This window comes from Asterias amurensis, chromosome 15 (genome assembly GCF_032118995.1).
Source record: "Asterias amurensis chromosome 15, ASM3211899v1".
In the NCBI taxonomy this organism is placed as follows: Eukaryota; Metazoa; Echinodermata; class Asteroidea; order Forcipulatida; family Asteriidae; genus Asterias; species Asterias amurensis.
Window position 1 is genome coordinate 2,506,700 of NC_092662.1, and position 16,868 is coordinate 2,523,567.

At 38.4% G+C, this 16,868-nt stretch overlaps 2 protein-coding genes across 5 annotated transcripts in view; both read left to right on the plus strand.

Annotated features, from left to right (window-relative positions):
• LOC139948475 (SUN domain-containing ossification factor-like) overlaps nt 1-7,057 on the plus strand; it is a 31,347-nt gene extending 24,290 nt beyond the window's left edge. For all 3 annotated transcript variants that reach the window (XM_071946627.1, XM_071946628.1, XM_071946629.1), the window contains one exon: nt 564-7,057. In XM_071946627.1, the coding sequence (XP_071802728.1) occupies nt 564-967 (404 nt within the window). In that variant the 3' untranslated portion in view covers nt 968-7,057. The remainder of the gene's footprint in view (nt 1-563) is intronic.
• Nucleotides 7,048-16,488, plus strand: LOC139948476 (blastula protease 10-like). Of its 2 annotated transcripts, none has more exons than XM_071946631.1 (10): nt 7,048-7,207; nt 7,844-8,096; nt 8,628-8,760; nt 9,746-9,809; nt 10,366-10,557; nt 11,442-11,571; nt 12,417-12,539; nt 13,346-13,452; nt 13,901-14,022; nt 15,056-16,488. In XM_071946631.1, the coding sequence occupies exons 1-10, from the start codon at nt 7,145-7,147 to the stop codon at nt 15,183-15,185; spliced, it is 1,317 nt and encodes a 438-aa protein (XP_071802732.1). In that variant the 5' UTR covers nt 7,048-7,144; the 3' UTR covers nt 15,186-16,488. The 2 variants fall into 2 exon arrangements, with proteins under 2 accessions (XP_071802732.1, XP_071802731.1); XM_071946630.1 differs by having other exon boundaries at nt 13,343-13,452; nt 15,056-16,487.
• Nucleotides 16,489-16,868: the final 380 nt, after the last annotated feature.

Consider the following 16,868-nt stretch of genomic DNA (forward strand, 5'->3'; position numbering starts at 1 on the left):
ACATTTATTGCATAAACATAAAACACTGTTTCAAATCAAACACTTTCGATCTTGGCTGTGCTCCGTTGTCATAATGGGTTCAAGTGGCTGGCAGCCAGAGGGGCCCTTGCATGCCAGCTTCTCGAACACGTTGTAACCGCAACCTTTGAAATTCAGCTCTTAGCTGCGCGTAAGGATGATTAGCCCCCCAAATTATCATCATTATAAACTTCTTGCCTGGTGCATGCTTCCCTCCATCCTACAATCTAAGATTGTAGGATTTTAAGAGGAATATAAATTCTTACTTGTAGCTCCCCTGAGTTATTTTTCCTAATACTTTTCTTCCTGTAGCTCCTTGCCAAGAATGGCTTTAAGCCTTGTTCGGGCGAACTTGCTTACAAGTCTAAAGTTACTTCAGAAAAATGTCAGCATGAGTGCTTGTAGGTTTCCTATTTGTGTTAATTTTTCACCCAGTTACATTTGATTGTTTTTTAAAAGGTGTTAAAGTTGCATTGTGGATAAAGAATGTATAAAGAATATTTTGTTTTCCTTTTTTTTCTTCTTTTCTTGTTGTTCAATCGTAGGAAGCTGTGATGATCTCCTCATTATCGGTCCAACACTCCCCATCAAGAAGACAGATGCACCCCCACCACCACCACCACCACGCAACAAACCAAAGGCCAAACCGCGGCACCGATCAACATCCAAAAGTTCATCGACCTCTGGACTACACAAAAATCGGTCGCACCTCCCACCGAACAAACCTTCCATAATGTCGCCCGCCGGTCTACTCTTCAGAGGGTCCGCTTTAAAAAGGGACCGTGCCTCCCCTGAGCTCCCCACCATGCCCTTACACAGAACATTCAGTGCTGAGAACCTTAAGAGTCGTGTGGAGGAGGTCAAAGGGGGAGCTCCCCCTATGAAGCAACATTCCAAAGCCGGGGGTAAGAACGCGGGGAAAAAGCACGGGTTGTGGATGAGGAGGTAACAGAACACTGAGGTAAGCTTTTAAAAAAACCAAATCAGTAGCGTGTGCCAGGAAGTGAATAATTATTATATTAAAAGATGCAGTGTTTTTAAAATGCTTCAACATCATACATATATTTAATAGATGTTCAATTTGCAACGGGAATGTAGAATAGGATTCCCCTTACACCGATGTGTGTTAGCACTGTATACTCAGTACTTTTCCAAAGTTCTGTGAAAACAAAATCACAGGCATATTATTCGGGTAGGATTCAAACCAACGACCTTTGCCAATCTAGAGCAGATGTCTTACAAGTTAGACCACAGCGATTGCCGGGTAGCTAGAGGCAGTTCGAATCCTATATTTTAGCAGCAGGTACTGCAACAATTTAATAGATGTTAAATTTGCATCTTGATCCCGTATGCAAATTTAACATCTATCAAGTGTATTTATAAAGTCAAACGAATGCTGCATGGTTCGACTAGCTAGTCCAACTGGATGAACCTAGCATCGGGCCGACTGTTTCTCTTGAAAACTCGCTAAGTTACAGCACTATTTCATGGTGGTGCTTAAAGGCAGTGGACACTATTGGTAATTACTCGAAATAATTTTTAGCATAAAACCTTTCTTGGTGACGAGTAGTGGGGAGAGGTTGATGGTATAAAACATTGTGAGAAACGGCTTCCTCTGAAGTGACATAGTTTTCGAGAAAGAAGTTATTTTCCACGAATTTGATATCGAGACCTCAGATTTAGAATTTGAGGTCTCGAAATCAACCATCCGAAAGCACACAACTTCGTTTGACAAGGGTATGTTTTCTTTCGTTTTTATCTCACAACTTCGACGACCAATTGAGCTAAAATTTTCACAGGTTTGTTATTTTATGCATTTGTTGATATACACCAAATGAGAAGACTGGTCTTACCAATAGTCTCCAGCGCCTTAAGGTACATGACTAGAGAAAGTTGTGTATTGTTAAATCACACAATTTTAACAGCTATCTCTTGAGAGTACTCAATGGTCTAACAAAAGTGTAGTTTTTTTTTTGCCAACAAGTAGCTATAAGCACAACAGAATTCTGCTTACCAGAATAAGGTTGATAGCTAAATACCATGTCGCATGTAGAACTCGGGACTGGTATCCTGATGATTAATGTTTTCTTAGCAGAACATTTTTAAGCAATTGGTTACTGCAGCTCTTTGATATTGGGCCGAGGGATCGATTTCACAAAGATGTAGGACTCTTTAGGAGTTATTATAAACTTAAGACTAGTCCAAAGTTAGGACGAAATAATAACTCGTCCATACAGGAGAGATGACTAGTCTTAAACTGGTGAAATCCACCCCTCTAAGTTTGGATACCAGTCACAAATGGTACATGTTGACATGTCATCTTGGCTGGTGCCCTTATTCAGAATGCTTTAATTTTTTGTGAGCAGCTCCATAAGCCATTTTGAGATATGGTGGACACAGTACTACGACACTATTTGGTTGGGGGTAAATTTGACTGTAGTCGCCCAAATCAAACAGTGCACTCCTATAGTGTCGACCATATCTCAAAAAGGCTAACGAAACAGGGACCTGTTTGTGTACACAAGTCTGATCAAAATGTTTTTCTTTAATTTTCCAAATGAATCTTCCATTTATTTCACCTGCTCCGATGAACGGAGACTAATTTTACTATGTAATTGACCAATGCAGATTTAAATATATGTAATGATTAAAATGATAAATTGCTTTATTTTTTTTGTGGAGAAAAGTGATATTTTGGGATTTTGGATGTCGAGATGTAGTCAGGAGTGATTAATTTGGTCTAATATGGGAGTTATAAGAGTTGCCGACATGAACAACAGTTCAAAAACCACTTCTAAGTTGATTGGCTCGTGTAAATCTTTCCATTTATAGACCCCTTGCATGTAATGAGGTCATATTATTCAAAAGCGCCCTCACTGGCGCAAAAAAGCGCTCTCACTGAGGACAAAGAAGGCAAATCAATAGATGATGACTGTTTTTTCGTGAAAGCGTGCACGTGACCTCAGCATCCTTGTAACGTTCAGCATTATGCAAGGGGTCTTTTGTCGGCTTTTGTTTTCATCGTGAGATGTTGTGTTATGTCTGTTTAATGTCGCCGTAGATAAAATAGCGGGGACCACTATGCATCAGTTTTTTCCAGTGGTTGTAATGTTTTAGTGCGAGTCTGTACAGGATTATCAACAGCAAACATTTCAAATGGATTGCAAATTCACACAAATAAAGCCAACAGTAATCGTTCTGGGTACTTTGATGTCAAATTATTCTATTAAATCTAGAGTTTTTTCAAAACTGATTTTGAAACTTGAGTTGCATTACGAAAATAAATGCAACAATAAATGCACTCTGTAAAGTTGTTTGTTTGTTTGTTTGTTTGTTTATTGGTTTTTTTGTACCAACCAAATTCTGTACAGACTTCATAATTATTTTAAATGCATTATTACGTTCACATAAAGTAATTAACTTGTTGTTTATTTCATTGCAATATGTTTTTACAGAACACACTTTATTTCATTCTTTAATACACATCTATCCTATTCACAATGCATTGACATTAACAATTATAAGGCGATAACAATACAATTTTTGTCAATTTGCTTTAATACACGGCTCAGTTTCATAAACTTGGTAAGCACAAAACAAAAGGTTTCACCCTGAACAATTGTAGCTTAACAGAAACAGGTTTACCCACCAAACTATATTGTAATGTTTTTTTTTTGTGACTGGTACATGTACCTAGCTTATTTTGGCTCAGCAGAAGAATTTGCTAAGCATGTTTTTTTTGCTAAGCTGTTAAGCAGAAAATAGTGCTTAGCAGATTTCTTTTCTTATTAACAAGTGAGTTTGGAACTAGTGGCAACAGTTTCAACAATGAAATTTGTTGCCTGGTGTTTCAGCTAAGCAAAATATTTCTGTGCTTAGCAAGGAAGTTTTGTGCTTACAGACTTTTATGAAATTGAGCCCAGGTAAGATGTTGACCATCGTAAAGTTAAACAGTTTTCCAAATAAAAGGCTTAAAGCACTGATATTCAAATAGTTTTTGTGGTTATAAACAAATACTTGAATGTTAATAGTAGTAATTACAAAATTATTATCATATATGCATTTATTGTTTATCGCTGTGCCTTCCTTTGTTAATTGAAGATGCTTGTCGGATTGTGTTGGAATTTATTGATTTAAATATTACTTATATACAATTTAAGATTTTTGTTTAACAAAAGAAATGTTAATAAGGTAGGGTGCAATTTGTTTTCCTGATGCCAGACACAGGTGTAGTGTCAAAGTATCGGCTAAAATTTCAAGTATTCATCCGTTTATACATGGACCTTGTGTTTATTTGGTATATTTTAGAGGGAATAAAAGATGAACAAAATAGAATCTAGCTGTTGCAAACTGCTAACAACCAATAGGACCTATAAGTTGTACATATAAATGCAAACAATAGTATGGCCTGGCGTTTCGACCCTAGCAGAGTCTTTCTCGAGTCCTTCGAGAAAAACTCTGTTAGGGTTTGAAAAATGTCACTCAGGCCATTAACTATTTTTTTTAAATATATGATGTGAGGCATTGCATGGTGAGGTATCAATGTGTATTTGGTGTGCGGGAACACCATGTGTGTATCTACTTGCCAGGTAGAGTTTTTAGAGAACTGTCTTGCTTTATTTTACTGCCGCGGAGTAGATTATCAGGGGTTCGGGAGACTTCTACTCAGCGGTAGTAGAATAAAGCAAGACAGTTCTCTAAGAACAAACTCTACCTGGCAAGTAGATACACACTGTACACATGGTGTTACCGCAAACCAAATATATATATTTTTAAAATTAAGATGCACAGGCTGAATGCTCCCAATAGTGACAACTGTGTCTGTGTCACGCTTTAAGTTCCGTAATGGTTGTCTTTTCTCAGAGCTGTGGTGTATTTTGTTGTGTACTTGCAAAAAAACAACAAGAAGTTACTGGAGAAATCAATTACTTTTTTTTTCTTCAAAAACCAGAGTGTGAAAGTTTTAAGTTTTTTGGCATTCATAAAGCTACATCTTAGGAATGTTAAAAGCTGAGTGGGAATGGGAAAACACCGTTTTGGGTAATTTTAGCAACAAAAATGTAACAGTAAATAAATTGTTGCCAAATAATTGTTGTCAGGAGCCAGTTTATTACTGGAAAAAAAGTACTCTGTGTGGCTGGAAGAAGGTGACGAAGAGCCTTCTTCTGGGCGTACATTTTATTTTGTTGTCACTAACAAAAAACTGTGTTCAAATTTTGTGTGTTATCCAAATTGAAGTAAAGCTTTAATTGTCTGTATATACAGTACATGTTCGATATGCCCACTAAATAAAGACGTTACAATTTCTATGGAAGTTATAAAAGTGTCTCCAGAATTATTTTTAACCACTTTTGCTTGCCTGATTCATAGCAGGAAGTTTCAGACCTCAAAAAAACCCATTGCACTCACTGAGAGCAATTGCCATGGTGCCCTGTGCTTTTGCCATGGTGCCCTTTGCAAAGTTCCTATAAGAAGTGCCCCTAACCCGAGGAAGTTTGCTGTGCCCCTTCAAGAATAAAATTCAAGGTCTTAAGTTTCCAATAGCTAGCTTTGTTTGTAAAAAGTTTCCAAGAGATTATTGAAAACTAGAACATTATAACTTTCAGGCCTGTATGCTTCGTTTTTTAAAGGGCAAGGGCACCAAGGCATTTTCTCCTCGGTTGAGGGCATCCTAGTATGTATAAATTGTAAATGTCTACTGGATTGTTCAAGGGCACCAAGGCACATTGACCAGGGGGGCATGGAGGCAGTTGCCTTTGTTGCCTCCGTGAAGTATCAGGCCTGAACTTTCATGTATAAAAACTTAAGTTCTTGTTGTGATAAACTGTTAGCTTACCCTCGTGCCCCACATGATTTAGAGAGTTAATTGCATGTTGTTGCCAGACTATTTGGACATCCAACTCCCACTGTCTCGACTATATATGAGTTATTTTTATGTACACGTACTGTTTTCCACCCTGTGCGTGGATCCGCTTTGTAGACAACACATTGGAAAATTACTTTTTAATTAAGCTACTTTGTTGACACAGTGTTAATGTGCCTTTTTAGCGTTGGTGTCTCTAATTGTTTCGTTTTAAGAACTCTTAAAAGTAATTTTCCAATAAAAATTAGTTTTTAATTAAGCTACTTTGTTGACACAGTGTTAATGTGCCTTTTTAGCGTTGGTGTCTCTAATTGTTTCGTTTTAAGAACTCTCTTGGTAGGAAATTTCGTTTGCTCCACGCTGTTAGCACTGGCCTCGACCCAAGCTGTTTATAGGTTTTTATGATATTATATCACGTCTTTTATCAGACAAAATAAACATCTGTAAAAAAATGTTGATACTGAAATTAAATTTGATAGGGCTGTGACGTGTAGTTCACTTAAAGCCATTAGACACTTTCGGTAAACAGTTATGTCCAGGAAAAAGCCTAGGCTTATACAGAGCCTGGACCCTTTATAATGTAAATTAATAGGTTTTAGTTTATAACAACAACAATATTGATTATTGAAATGAAGTGTAATAGTGTGGAGCTGGGTTAACCTTTCTCTAGGTTTGATTCTGTAGTTTGAAAGGTCATTTTTAATCCTTGTAGGAGAATTTTACACATAACATATCGCCATGGAAAGCAGTTAATAGTATAGAGGAGAGGTCACTGTTGAACCCCCATGCTTACTTTTTTATTATGCTTCACACTAAAATGTTGCTTAGCCACACACTGCATTTTGAGTTTTACTTACAAAACTTTAAGTCATCGCAACTGAGTTTCTACTTTAAGACAAGTTACATACCACAATGTATATTAATTAGTTTGGACAGCAACAGAAATATGTTCAATTTTGTACTGTACCTGGTCTGTTTATTTTGGTAGAGAATTATTTATTGCCGCCAATTAAAAAACTTGTAATAATTATCCCAGTTCATGCGTGTAAAGCAAACAGAAACTCTGGGTAATTAAATTCCACCAATCCAATAATTTAGAAGACCTGTCCAGGTATTAAGTTAGGTGCGTGACTTTTCCAAGGCAATATAAAGGAGAATTTCCTATAAAAGGACACATGTCTTTGAGTTTTGAGGATTGCGGTTGTGTCAAGTACGCTGTAAACTCTCTCTCTCAATCTCTTGCTACACATCTGATTGGTCACCATGCAGTTCATGCTGCTGATGAGTGTGGTGTTAGTGTCGGCACTCACCGATGCTGGAGAAGTAGTAAGTTGGCAATGTTTAAATCTTTTTAGATCAGGGCCAAATTTCATAAAGCCTTCAAGTACAATAAAACTTGCTAAGAACAGAAAAGGATACCAGCCAAAATTCTGTTCACAATTTGTGACTAGTGCCACACTCAATATTTGCTTAGCAAAGCATTTGCCAAGCAGTATTTTCTGCTTAACAGCTTTATGAAACTGGACCCTGAGCCCAATTTCATGGCTTTGGGTATCGCAGAATTCTTCGCTTACAGCCCAGAGATTCACATGCTTTGCATGAGTTTGTACATTGTAAGCGCAGAATTCTGTTGAAAGCAGTGTTGTAATATGTGGCTTCTACAAGTAGTTTGGAGGGAGTGTATATGTATGTTATGCTATGCTGGGTCTGTAGATTTTAGAAGTTTAGGTCGAGCAACCATCCGGGATTTAATGCCACCTGGTCCAGTGTGTGGGGTAAGGCACATAAAAGAACCCAGTGTGCCCATTTAAGGTGCTAAATTTTAAAGGTCTCAAAATCAAAAACTTCAACTGTCTTAAAAATGACCAGCGATCGCTTTAAAACACCTGTCGATAAAGTGCTAAACTTATTATTGCTAAAGTATGTTTGTTTATTCCAAACCTTTTTTTATTTCTACCTCAGTTTCGCGATGATTTCAGCGGAATGGCGGAGAGGTTCTTTATGGGGGAGGACAACCTGGCGTCCAAGCTGGAAATGACACCATCGGTGAACTGCTTGGAGGGTGATATGGAATTTTCCGACCAACAGAAAGAAGTTTACTTCGCCATGAGAGCAGTGACGGCAAAGAACAGGGCAAGAGTGCGAAGGGACGCTACCGAGGCGTTCAAGTTGTGGCCGGAGAAAACTGTTGTCTACAATTTTCATCCTGATTTCAGTAAGACTTTCAACTTTATCCCAATTTATTTAATATTTTTTTTAAATTTTTAACTTTGTTATTAACTTTATGTGATATTTTCACTTACTCAAAATAACTGTTAGCATAAAATTTTACTTGGTAATGAGCTATGGAGAGGTGTTGATAGTATGAAACATTGGAACAGCTCTCTCTCTGAAGTATTGTAGTTTTTGAGAGAGAGGTAATTTCTCACTCAAATATTAAAAGGCTTCAGGCCTGAAGTCTCTTCTTTTTAAGGCATCAAAAGCACACAAATTTGTGCTACAAGGGTGTTTTTTTCTTTCATTATTCTCTTGCAGCTACGATGACCAATTGATTCAAAATTTTTGCATATTTATTATTTTATGCATATGGTGGGATACACCAAGTGAGAACACTGGTCTTAGACAATATTAGCAAAGGTGTCCAGTGCCTCTCAACTGTGTAGCTTTCTGCTCATTCGTAATTTATACCATATTATGTTGGTAACCAGTTTGCAACAGCTACTTCTATATATTTTTCTTTCTGAAGGCCCTGAAATGAAAGCTAAATTCCATGAAGCAGCTCGTGAGTATGAGGAGAACACATGTCTCAAGTTTACTGAGGCAATGGACGGATACTCCGGGGACGTAACGCCATTGCTCGTCCACAGCACGAAAACAGGGTAAGTTTATTTTTGAAATGATTATTGTGTTTTATGAAAGGTCACCAAACACCATAAGGCCACGGATGGCCAGTTTAAGGTGAGGGCTACACTTAACTGAATTTGGCTATCGACCCAAATCAAGGGGCCATTGCCACCTACTCCTGGAGCTGAAACAGGGTCACCCCCTTCATGGTCTGGAAGGAAGTAGGCCAGATCAACTGCCTCTAGGGGTCATTGCCACCTACTCCTGGAGCTGAAACAGGGTTACCCCCTTCGTGGTCTGTAAGGAAGTAGGCCAAATCAACTGCCACCAGGGGCCATTGCCACCTACTGGAGCTGAAACAAGGTTACCCCCTTCACAGTCTGTAAGGAAGTAGGCCAAATCAACTGCCACCAGGGGCCATTACCACCTACTCCTTGAGCTGAAACAGGGTTACCCCTTCACTAGAAGCCTGGCTGGTAGAGCAGAATGCACTACTCTCTCAACTTTTACTGTGTCATGACCGGGTATCAAACCAACACTTAGCTGCTGACAACACCAGAGCTTGGGTCCAGTGAACTAGACTGTTCTAATATTGGTTATATGTATTCTGAGCAGGACTCAATTTCACATAGTTGCTAAGCAAAAAAAAAATCCTAAGCAAAACAAAAATTGTTAAGCAAAACAAAAATTGCTAAGCAAAAAATTGAGTGGGTGCACCAGTTGCAAAAAGTCAAAGTTAAAAGAAACATTAACAGACCCTTCCCATGAAATATGTAAATTGCACATAGCGCGTGCGCACTAACGTTTTGGTTGGCAGAATGAGGGAACATCGCGCTGATTTTTACACGGCTAAAGGGTGCGTGACGCACACGCGATTGCGCGTCTGCTTAGTGCACACTTCTATTGTGTTTGCCAACCAACAGGGTCTGTACGCATGCGTGAATGTAATTAGCATATTTCATGGGAAGGGTCAATTCTTAATGGTCTGGTAACTATTTTATATCTTTATATCGGTGGTAGGTGCTCATCCACTATTGGGGGACCAGGTGGTAATCTGAATCTGGAAGAGAATAGGTGTGGCCATGTGAGTAAACCCATCAGAACTTGTTCATATTCTTTGATTAAGTTTTAATGGAAGTTGTCCGTTTTGGTAATCGCTATTAAAGTTAATGGTAATTAAACCTTTGTTAGAAGTACATCAGCTTTCGATACTGTAAATCTCTTTTGAGTGGTGTTGGTGGTTCTGAAAAAAAAACACCTGGTGGTTGACAACTCAACTGTTTCGACCAGTATGCTCTGATTCTCTTCAGGAAATTGCTGGACTGCCTTGGAGATTAACTGATAGTCGGGCTTGGCTCAATGGCTCACAAATGTTGGACCTGCTACTCAATCTTCAAGGCAGTACCTACATGTAAGCAGCATTCAGTAACAGAGTCCAGCATCCTCCAGAAGACAATCTGAGCATACTGATCGAAACGTTGAGTTGTCAACCACCGGTTCTTCTCCGAACCAACACTGCTCAAAAGAGATTTTCACGTGGTGCTATCGTAAACCTCACCTGATTATACTCCTACCATGTAAAGTTTCAAATCCCACTTATTACTACCATGTCAAACCAACTTTTCATTTTATCATGTCAGTTTGGTGTAATCTTGCATGAGCTCGGCCACTCCTTGGGACGCTACCACGAGCAGACCCGCAGTGACAGAGATGAACATGTAAGAATCATTGAGCGAAACATCAAGTCGAGTTACTCTCATAACTTCATGAAAGCGGATCGACCACTGCTGGTCATTTACGATCTTCAGTCCATCATGCATTATTCATCCGATGTAAGTGATAACAAATTTATTCGTTTGTTTGTTTCTTCTGTTGCTCATTTGATTGATTATGTATTATGCAGGGTTTTTCTAACATAGATTTCAAGCTCTGGGCCCAATTTCATAGAGCTGCTTAAGCACAAAATTTTGCTTAAGCAAAAAAATCCTTGCTTAGTAAAATCAGATACCGGCCAAGACTCCACTCAATTGTTATGCTAAGTGAACAACAGCTAAATACAAGTCACAATCAATGTATATGGCATAACATTTTGGCCAGTAACAATGTGTAAAATAAGCGAGCTGTTTTCGTGCTTAAGCAAAATTTTTGCTTAAGCAGCTCTATGAAATTGGCCCCTGGTGATTTTAGTCATCCGGGTGTGGGTTCGAATCTTGGTCATGACACTTCACTATAATTGCTTCTCTTCACCCACTACTAGAGTAGAGGTTGATAATGGACCCTTCCCATGAAATATGCTAATCACATTCACGCATGCGTACAGACCCTGTTGGTTGGCAAACGCCATAGAGTTGTGCACTAAGCAGACGCGCAATCGCGTCTGCGTCACGCACCCATTAGCCGTGTACAAAACAGCGCGATGTTCCCTCATTCTGCCAACCAAAACGTTAGTGCGCACGCGCTATGTGCAGTTAACATATTTCATGGGAAGGGTCTATTGAAAAAGACTCTGGAGTGCCAAAGCAGCTCAGGGCTGTATACTCCCCAGGGAGCTGAGAAAGATTACAGGAATGTTAAATGGCACAATGACCGGGCACTAAAGTAAAGAGCATTGATCATTGATGTATAAATGCGCTATATAAGAACTAGTATTATAAAAACCTAGCAATATACTGCTTTAATGATTGAGTTTAAACACTATTTTTGGACTCTTATACAGGCCTTCAGCAAAGACGGCAGGTCAGAAACAATAATACCCAAGAAAGAAAGTGAGAAACTGAAGATGGGACTACAGAAGCGTCTTACAAGACTGGACAAACTCAACCTCAATACTATGTACAATTGTTTTGGTAAGTAAAGTACAGAAAACGCAAGTTTGACATTGGAGCTGTAAAAGTATTAGGGCCCAATTTCATAGAACTGATTAAGCACAAAAACTAGCTAAGAAAACAAAAAAATGTGCTTTCCAGAATAAGGGTTATCAGCTAAAATCACATTTCCATGCTCAATTTTGCTGAGTAATATTTGATTTCCTTATATGAAAGTGGGCCCAGTTCTATCAACACAATACGACTTGTTTTTGGTTCAAGTCCTTTACAGTTTGTCTACAGTTTTTCTTTCCCGCAAAACCTAGTTTACTGCATTTGAAGGAGTTTTTTGGATTTGTTTTTAGGGTTTTTAGTCCATTCTATAGTTTTTGTTTTTATTGTTTTCCCTTCCTCTTATTGATACGGTGTTTTATTGTGGGTTCAGATTTTTTTCCCTCAATAATTTGGGATTGCTAATTGTGTTTTAATGTTTTCTTTTGTGTGATTTTTATTGTTTCAGTGCAATCTCCTTTTTATATTGTATGGTTATATTTTTATCGTTGGCAGGGTTCTGGTTTTACACATCTTTTGAAGACAGTTTTTATACTTATAAAAGAATCAGTCCTACAGAAAAACTCATGCCACAAAAGACGGAGGATTTGAACTGCCTCTAGCCATCGCACAATCTCTGTAGTCTAGTTGGTAAAATACTGCTCTATAAATGTAAAGGGTCGTGGGTTCAAATCCCACCCGAGTAACATGCCTGTGAATTTTTTTTCACAGGACTCGGGAAAGTACTGGGTATACAGTGCTAACACACATCGATGTATGGGTAAAAACCAAAAGTAACAATTCAACATTATATTTTGACCCTTTTTTTTCAACAGAAAACTGTCCCGAGGACATGAGTGATAAATGCCTGAATGGTGGGGTGCCTTATATTGACTGCTCCTGCGACTGTCCTGACGAGTATACCGGAGTGTTTTGTGAGATCTTCAAAAGCCCACCAGGTGAGAAATAAAGGACAAGTTCAGCCCGGTTCATACACTTCCTGTGAATACGAATGCGATACTAATGTAGACGTCACAAATTCGCAAGGAATAATTCACATCAGTTCAACTTTGGGCAACTCACTTGCGAGTATCGCTGCGATAGGAGGGTTGTGACGTCAAATTCACCACAAATTCGCTGCGCATTCGCATTCGCAGGAAGTATGAACCGGGCTTAATCATTGCGTCTGGGCCAAGCAGTCCAATGGCTCCCGTTTCCAGATCTTAGAATCAACACTTACGGAAGCAGGGATATATGTGCTTACAGCAAGCGTATTTCAGGGGTCAGCAGAGAATTTTGGCTTGTGCGCATGCGTACTCCACGTTACTAGGCATTCTACACTTGCACAGCTAGCGTAGAAATTAAGATTGCCATGTAGGGCACTTAACATTAGAGTTCTGCATGGTCATTGGGCCAATAACATCCCTTCAATCTTTTTCAGCTCCCTGGAGAGTAGATTCTTAGATATTCAAACCAGTAATGTGGCCATTGTAGAGTGTCATGGCCGAGTGGTTAAGAGCATTGAATTCAAGTTCTGGTGCCAATTTCATAGCACTGCTAAGCACAAAAATTTGCTTAGCATGAAATTTTTTCCTTGATAAAAACAGAATTACCAACCAACTTTCCTAGTGGTTTTAAATAATAAACAAACAACAGCTGAATACAAGAAACAAGCAATATGCAACAAATGGAAATATGGTAATGCATCCTGTTTTTATCAAGGAACAAAAATTTCATACAGTTTTTGTTGATGATAAATCAGCAGGTTGCGGTGAGGAGTTTGTCGGGCCATCTGGTACGGTACAAACTCCTGGCTTCAAGATCTCAGGAGGTAAATATCCGAGCAACCTTCACTGTATCTATGCCATCAAAGTAAGTTACATCTTTTTTTAAACAGTGTTTCCCCTTTTGTATGCTGGAGTGCGTTTTGGCAACCCCAACCAGAAACATTGGTCTTCTGTTGAGCGTGGTGATGATGCTGTTCAGAACAACCTGTAACTGACTTGTTGATTCAGTTGGGCTTTGGTTTGGGTCGCCAAATTACACTCCTGTATTAAGCGTGTTTGGGTCATGATGGTTTGGGTAAATGTTTGATATTGTCTAACTCTCGGTTTTTTTATTGCATTTTTTGTTGGGTTTGTCTTCTGGCGCCAGGCTGTCTTTTTTCAGTTATTTCTCTTCAAATGCTACTGGTTTTTGTCATAAACATTTTTGTTATAAACACACATACTCTGCCACAAAGCAGGAATGCTATATTATTTTCAAAAGCCTATGATGCTGCATTGGAGTATAGACCTGAACCTCTTCTATTTCTTATTAGTGCCAAGAAGGAGAGCGAGTTCATCTGGAGTTCACATCGTTCAACATTGATGGATATGGCTGCTTCTTTGATCGATTTGAGACCAAGATCGGGAGCATTGTGGATGAGGTGTACCCTGACACGTAAGTCTCAATTTTTGTCTTCAATTTGTTTCCCCTTTGAAAGGCAGAAAAATCGTGGGGGGGGGGTGGGGGTGGGGGGAGGGTTAAAAGATTTGAAGATGCATAAAGATTGCAGAATGAGTATTTTTCTTCTGGGAAGATTTGACTAAGATGCAAGTTTAAGGTTGATACCAAGCAAATTTGAAACAAATTATTGACAACTTGGGATAGTTGCTAAGGTGGGATCATAGATGGGTTTTGTGAGTGAAATCCTGATTTTTAGCCATTTTATCAACAAAAATACCAGAAAAGTCACATGTTAAAGTCTTCCACTAAATAACGTCTCTACTTTTGAGGAAAAACAACTAAAAGTATCTTTATTTTCTTAAAAGGAAAACGAATTTGAATTTCCAAAAGTCACCTTTAGGCAATCTCTCAAATTTGTTGACTAGCTTTTAAAGATTTCTAATTAATGGGTGCACTTTTGGGGGGTCATTACCAAATTACCTCACTTAAACCTATCCGTCCTGGAATTTCATCTTTCAGAGGGCAATTTTGTAAAGGGCACTTTGATAAAAAAAAACCACTTAGAGTCTATAATAGATGTTAAATTTGCTTCGGGATTTAGAATATTAATTTTGGTTTTTTAATCATACACCGATGTGGGTTAGCACTGTATACTCAGTACTTTCCCGAGTCCTGTGAAAAAAATATCACAGGCATGTTACTCGGGTGGGATTCAAACCCACGACCCTTGCAATTCTAGAGCAGTGTCTTACCAACTAGACTACCGAGGTTGCCCGGTAGCTAGAGGCAGTTCGAATCCTATGTTTTTGGCAGCGGGTACCGCAACGATATAATAGATGTTAAATTTGCATCGAGGATAAAGAATATTAATATACTTGGAGTCTATTGAGAAACTTTAGTGGGGGCACCAAGTCAAAGACCATGCAGGGGCAACATAGGCCATCCAATGCCTCTGTTCATTGTAATTCCAGGCGTGAACTATATTTCAACCCGGCAAAACTATTTAAATATTTTGAATAATCTGCAGGTACTGTGGAATGGATCTGAACGGGAAGTCACTGGTGTCCGAGACCAACCTTGCACTTATGACCTTCATCACTGACAGCTCCTACAACTTTCCAGGATTTCAGTTGAATTACACGTGTGAACCGAAGTAAATGGTTTGACTGAAAAGTGATCGGGGGTTGCGTATTCAGTTGAACTTGCCATTGGTTGATCACTGGCTATTGACCGCAACAGTAATTGCGAAAACGCACCCCCATATCTAGCCTTGGTTTGTAGTAGCCTGGTAGTGCTTATTTATTAATTGACATTATTATGGTGATTAATAAACATATTTTCATTCCATTTTTTAATTTAATCTATTAATTCTGGTTGTTGAACCCATGGATTCGCAGAAAAGTCCTCATGTTGCTTTATAAGTCTAATTTAATTTAATTTAATTTAATTCAACTTATTAATTTTGTTTGTGAAGCCAAGGTTTTTCCAGAAATGTGCAGGTACACATTTGGTAAATGCTCAAAACAAATATTAACTTAAAAACTGACTTGGTAACGAGCATTGGAGAGCTATTGATAGTATAAAACATTGTGGGAAACGACTCCCTCTGAAGTAGCATAGAAGGAGAAAGAGGTAATTTCTCAATAAAATAACAACAGACTTCTAGCTAGAAGTCTTTTATTCCTATCTGAAAGCACACAAAATCCTCCAACAAGGGTGTTGTTTCTCACATCATTTTCTTGAAATTTCGATGACCAATTTAGCTCAAATTTTCACAGGCTTGTTATTTTATACTTATGTTGTGATACACCAAGTGAGAAGACTGGTCTTTGACAATTACCAAACGTGTACCTTCAATAATAATACTAGCCGAAAACCCACATGGATAGACAACAATGAAGGGAATTTAGTTGTATATGTAAGAGGAAAACCCCAGAGATTTATTACAGGGAAAATCCATGCAGTCAGGGACTGAAAACTCACTCCAAATAGAGCCCTCGACGGGATTCGAACCATGGTCCAAGAGGCGGAAGGCAAGGAAAGACACCACTCAGCACTAAACCCAACCACAAGAGGGCTTTAGAAAAGTTACCCATTTTGGGGGTTAAAAAAGGAAGACAAAACAAATCCAAGTTGAAGACCACTGTATTAAAGGGCACCCTTACTTGAGAAACACACACAAACAATTGATGACAAAATGCTGCAAAATAGATTATGCTATCCACAATAAATAAATTACTACTTTATTAAAACTTTGATCAGGATGATTACACAATGGCCAGCACTGTACTACTTCTAATTTAAGATTACATTTAATATATATACATACGATGAATGGAATGACATAAGTAGTTTAGAAGATATGGTAGGAATAAAGTACTATTAATAATATAATTGGTCAAGCAAGAAAGGGAAAATAAAGAATATAGTAGTAATTATTTGAAGCAAAAAGTTATATTGATTGTTTGATTTTATTTTTTTTTTCATTGTCATATTGAGTTGCCAGATATTCCATGTTTTTTGACCTGGATTTTTCTTCTGAAATACAAGTGCCCTTGAAGGCAGTGGACACTATTGGTAATTACTCAAAACAAAAAATTCTTCTGCTGGTAATAATTTGAATATGAATATTTATAATGCGCCAGTGTCAGATGTAATTGTGTCCGCCACATGCAATACTGTCCGCTCCGGACACTTTTGCATATGCAATAGTGTCCGGGGCTATGCAAAAACCGTCCGGTGGACATGTACATGACTGGACATGTCCTCTATGCAATACTATCCGGAGAACATTATTGCATATGCAATAATGTCTGCCAGAGAGTTTTGTATATGCAATC

Excerpts from the sequence above, each read along its gene's own strand:
- LOC139948476 (XM_071946630.1), top strand. The coding sequence starts at position 7,145 with ATGCAGTTCATGCTGCTGATGAGTGTGGTGTTAGTGTCGGCACTCACC. Across the intron at positions 8,097-8,627 it reads CAATTTTCATCCTGATTTCA|GCCCTGAAATGAAAGCTAAA; the intron begins GTAAGACTTTCA and ends TTCTTTCTGAAG. Across the intron at positions 12,540-13,342 it reads GATCTTCAAAAGCCCACCAG|CAGGTTGCGGTGAGGAGTTT; the intron begins GTGAGAAATAAA and ends ATGATAAATCAG.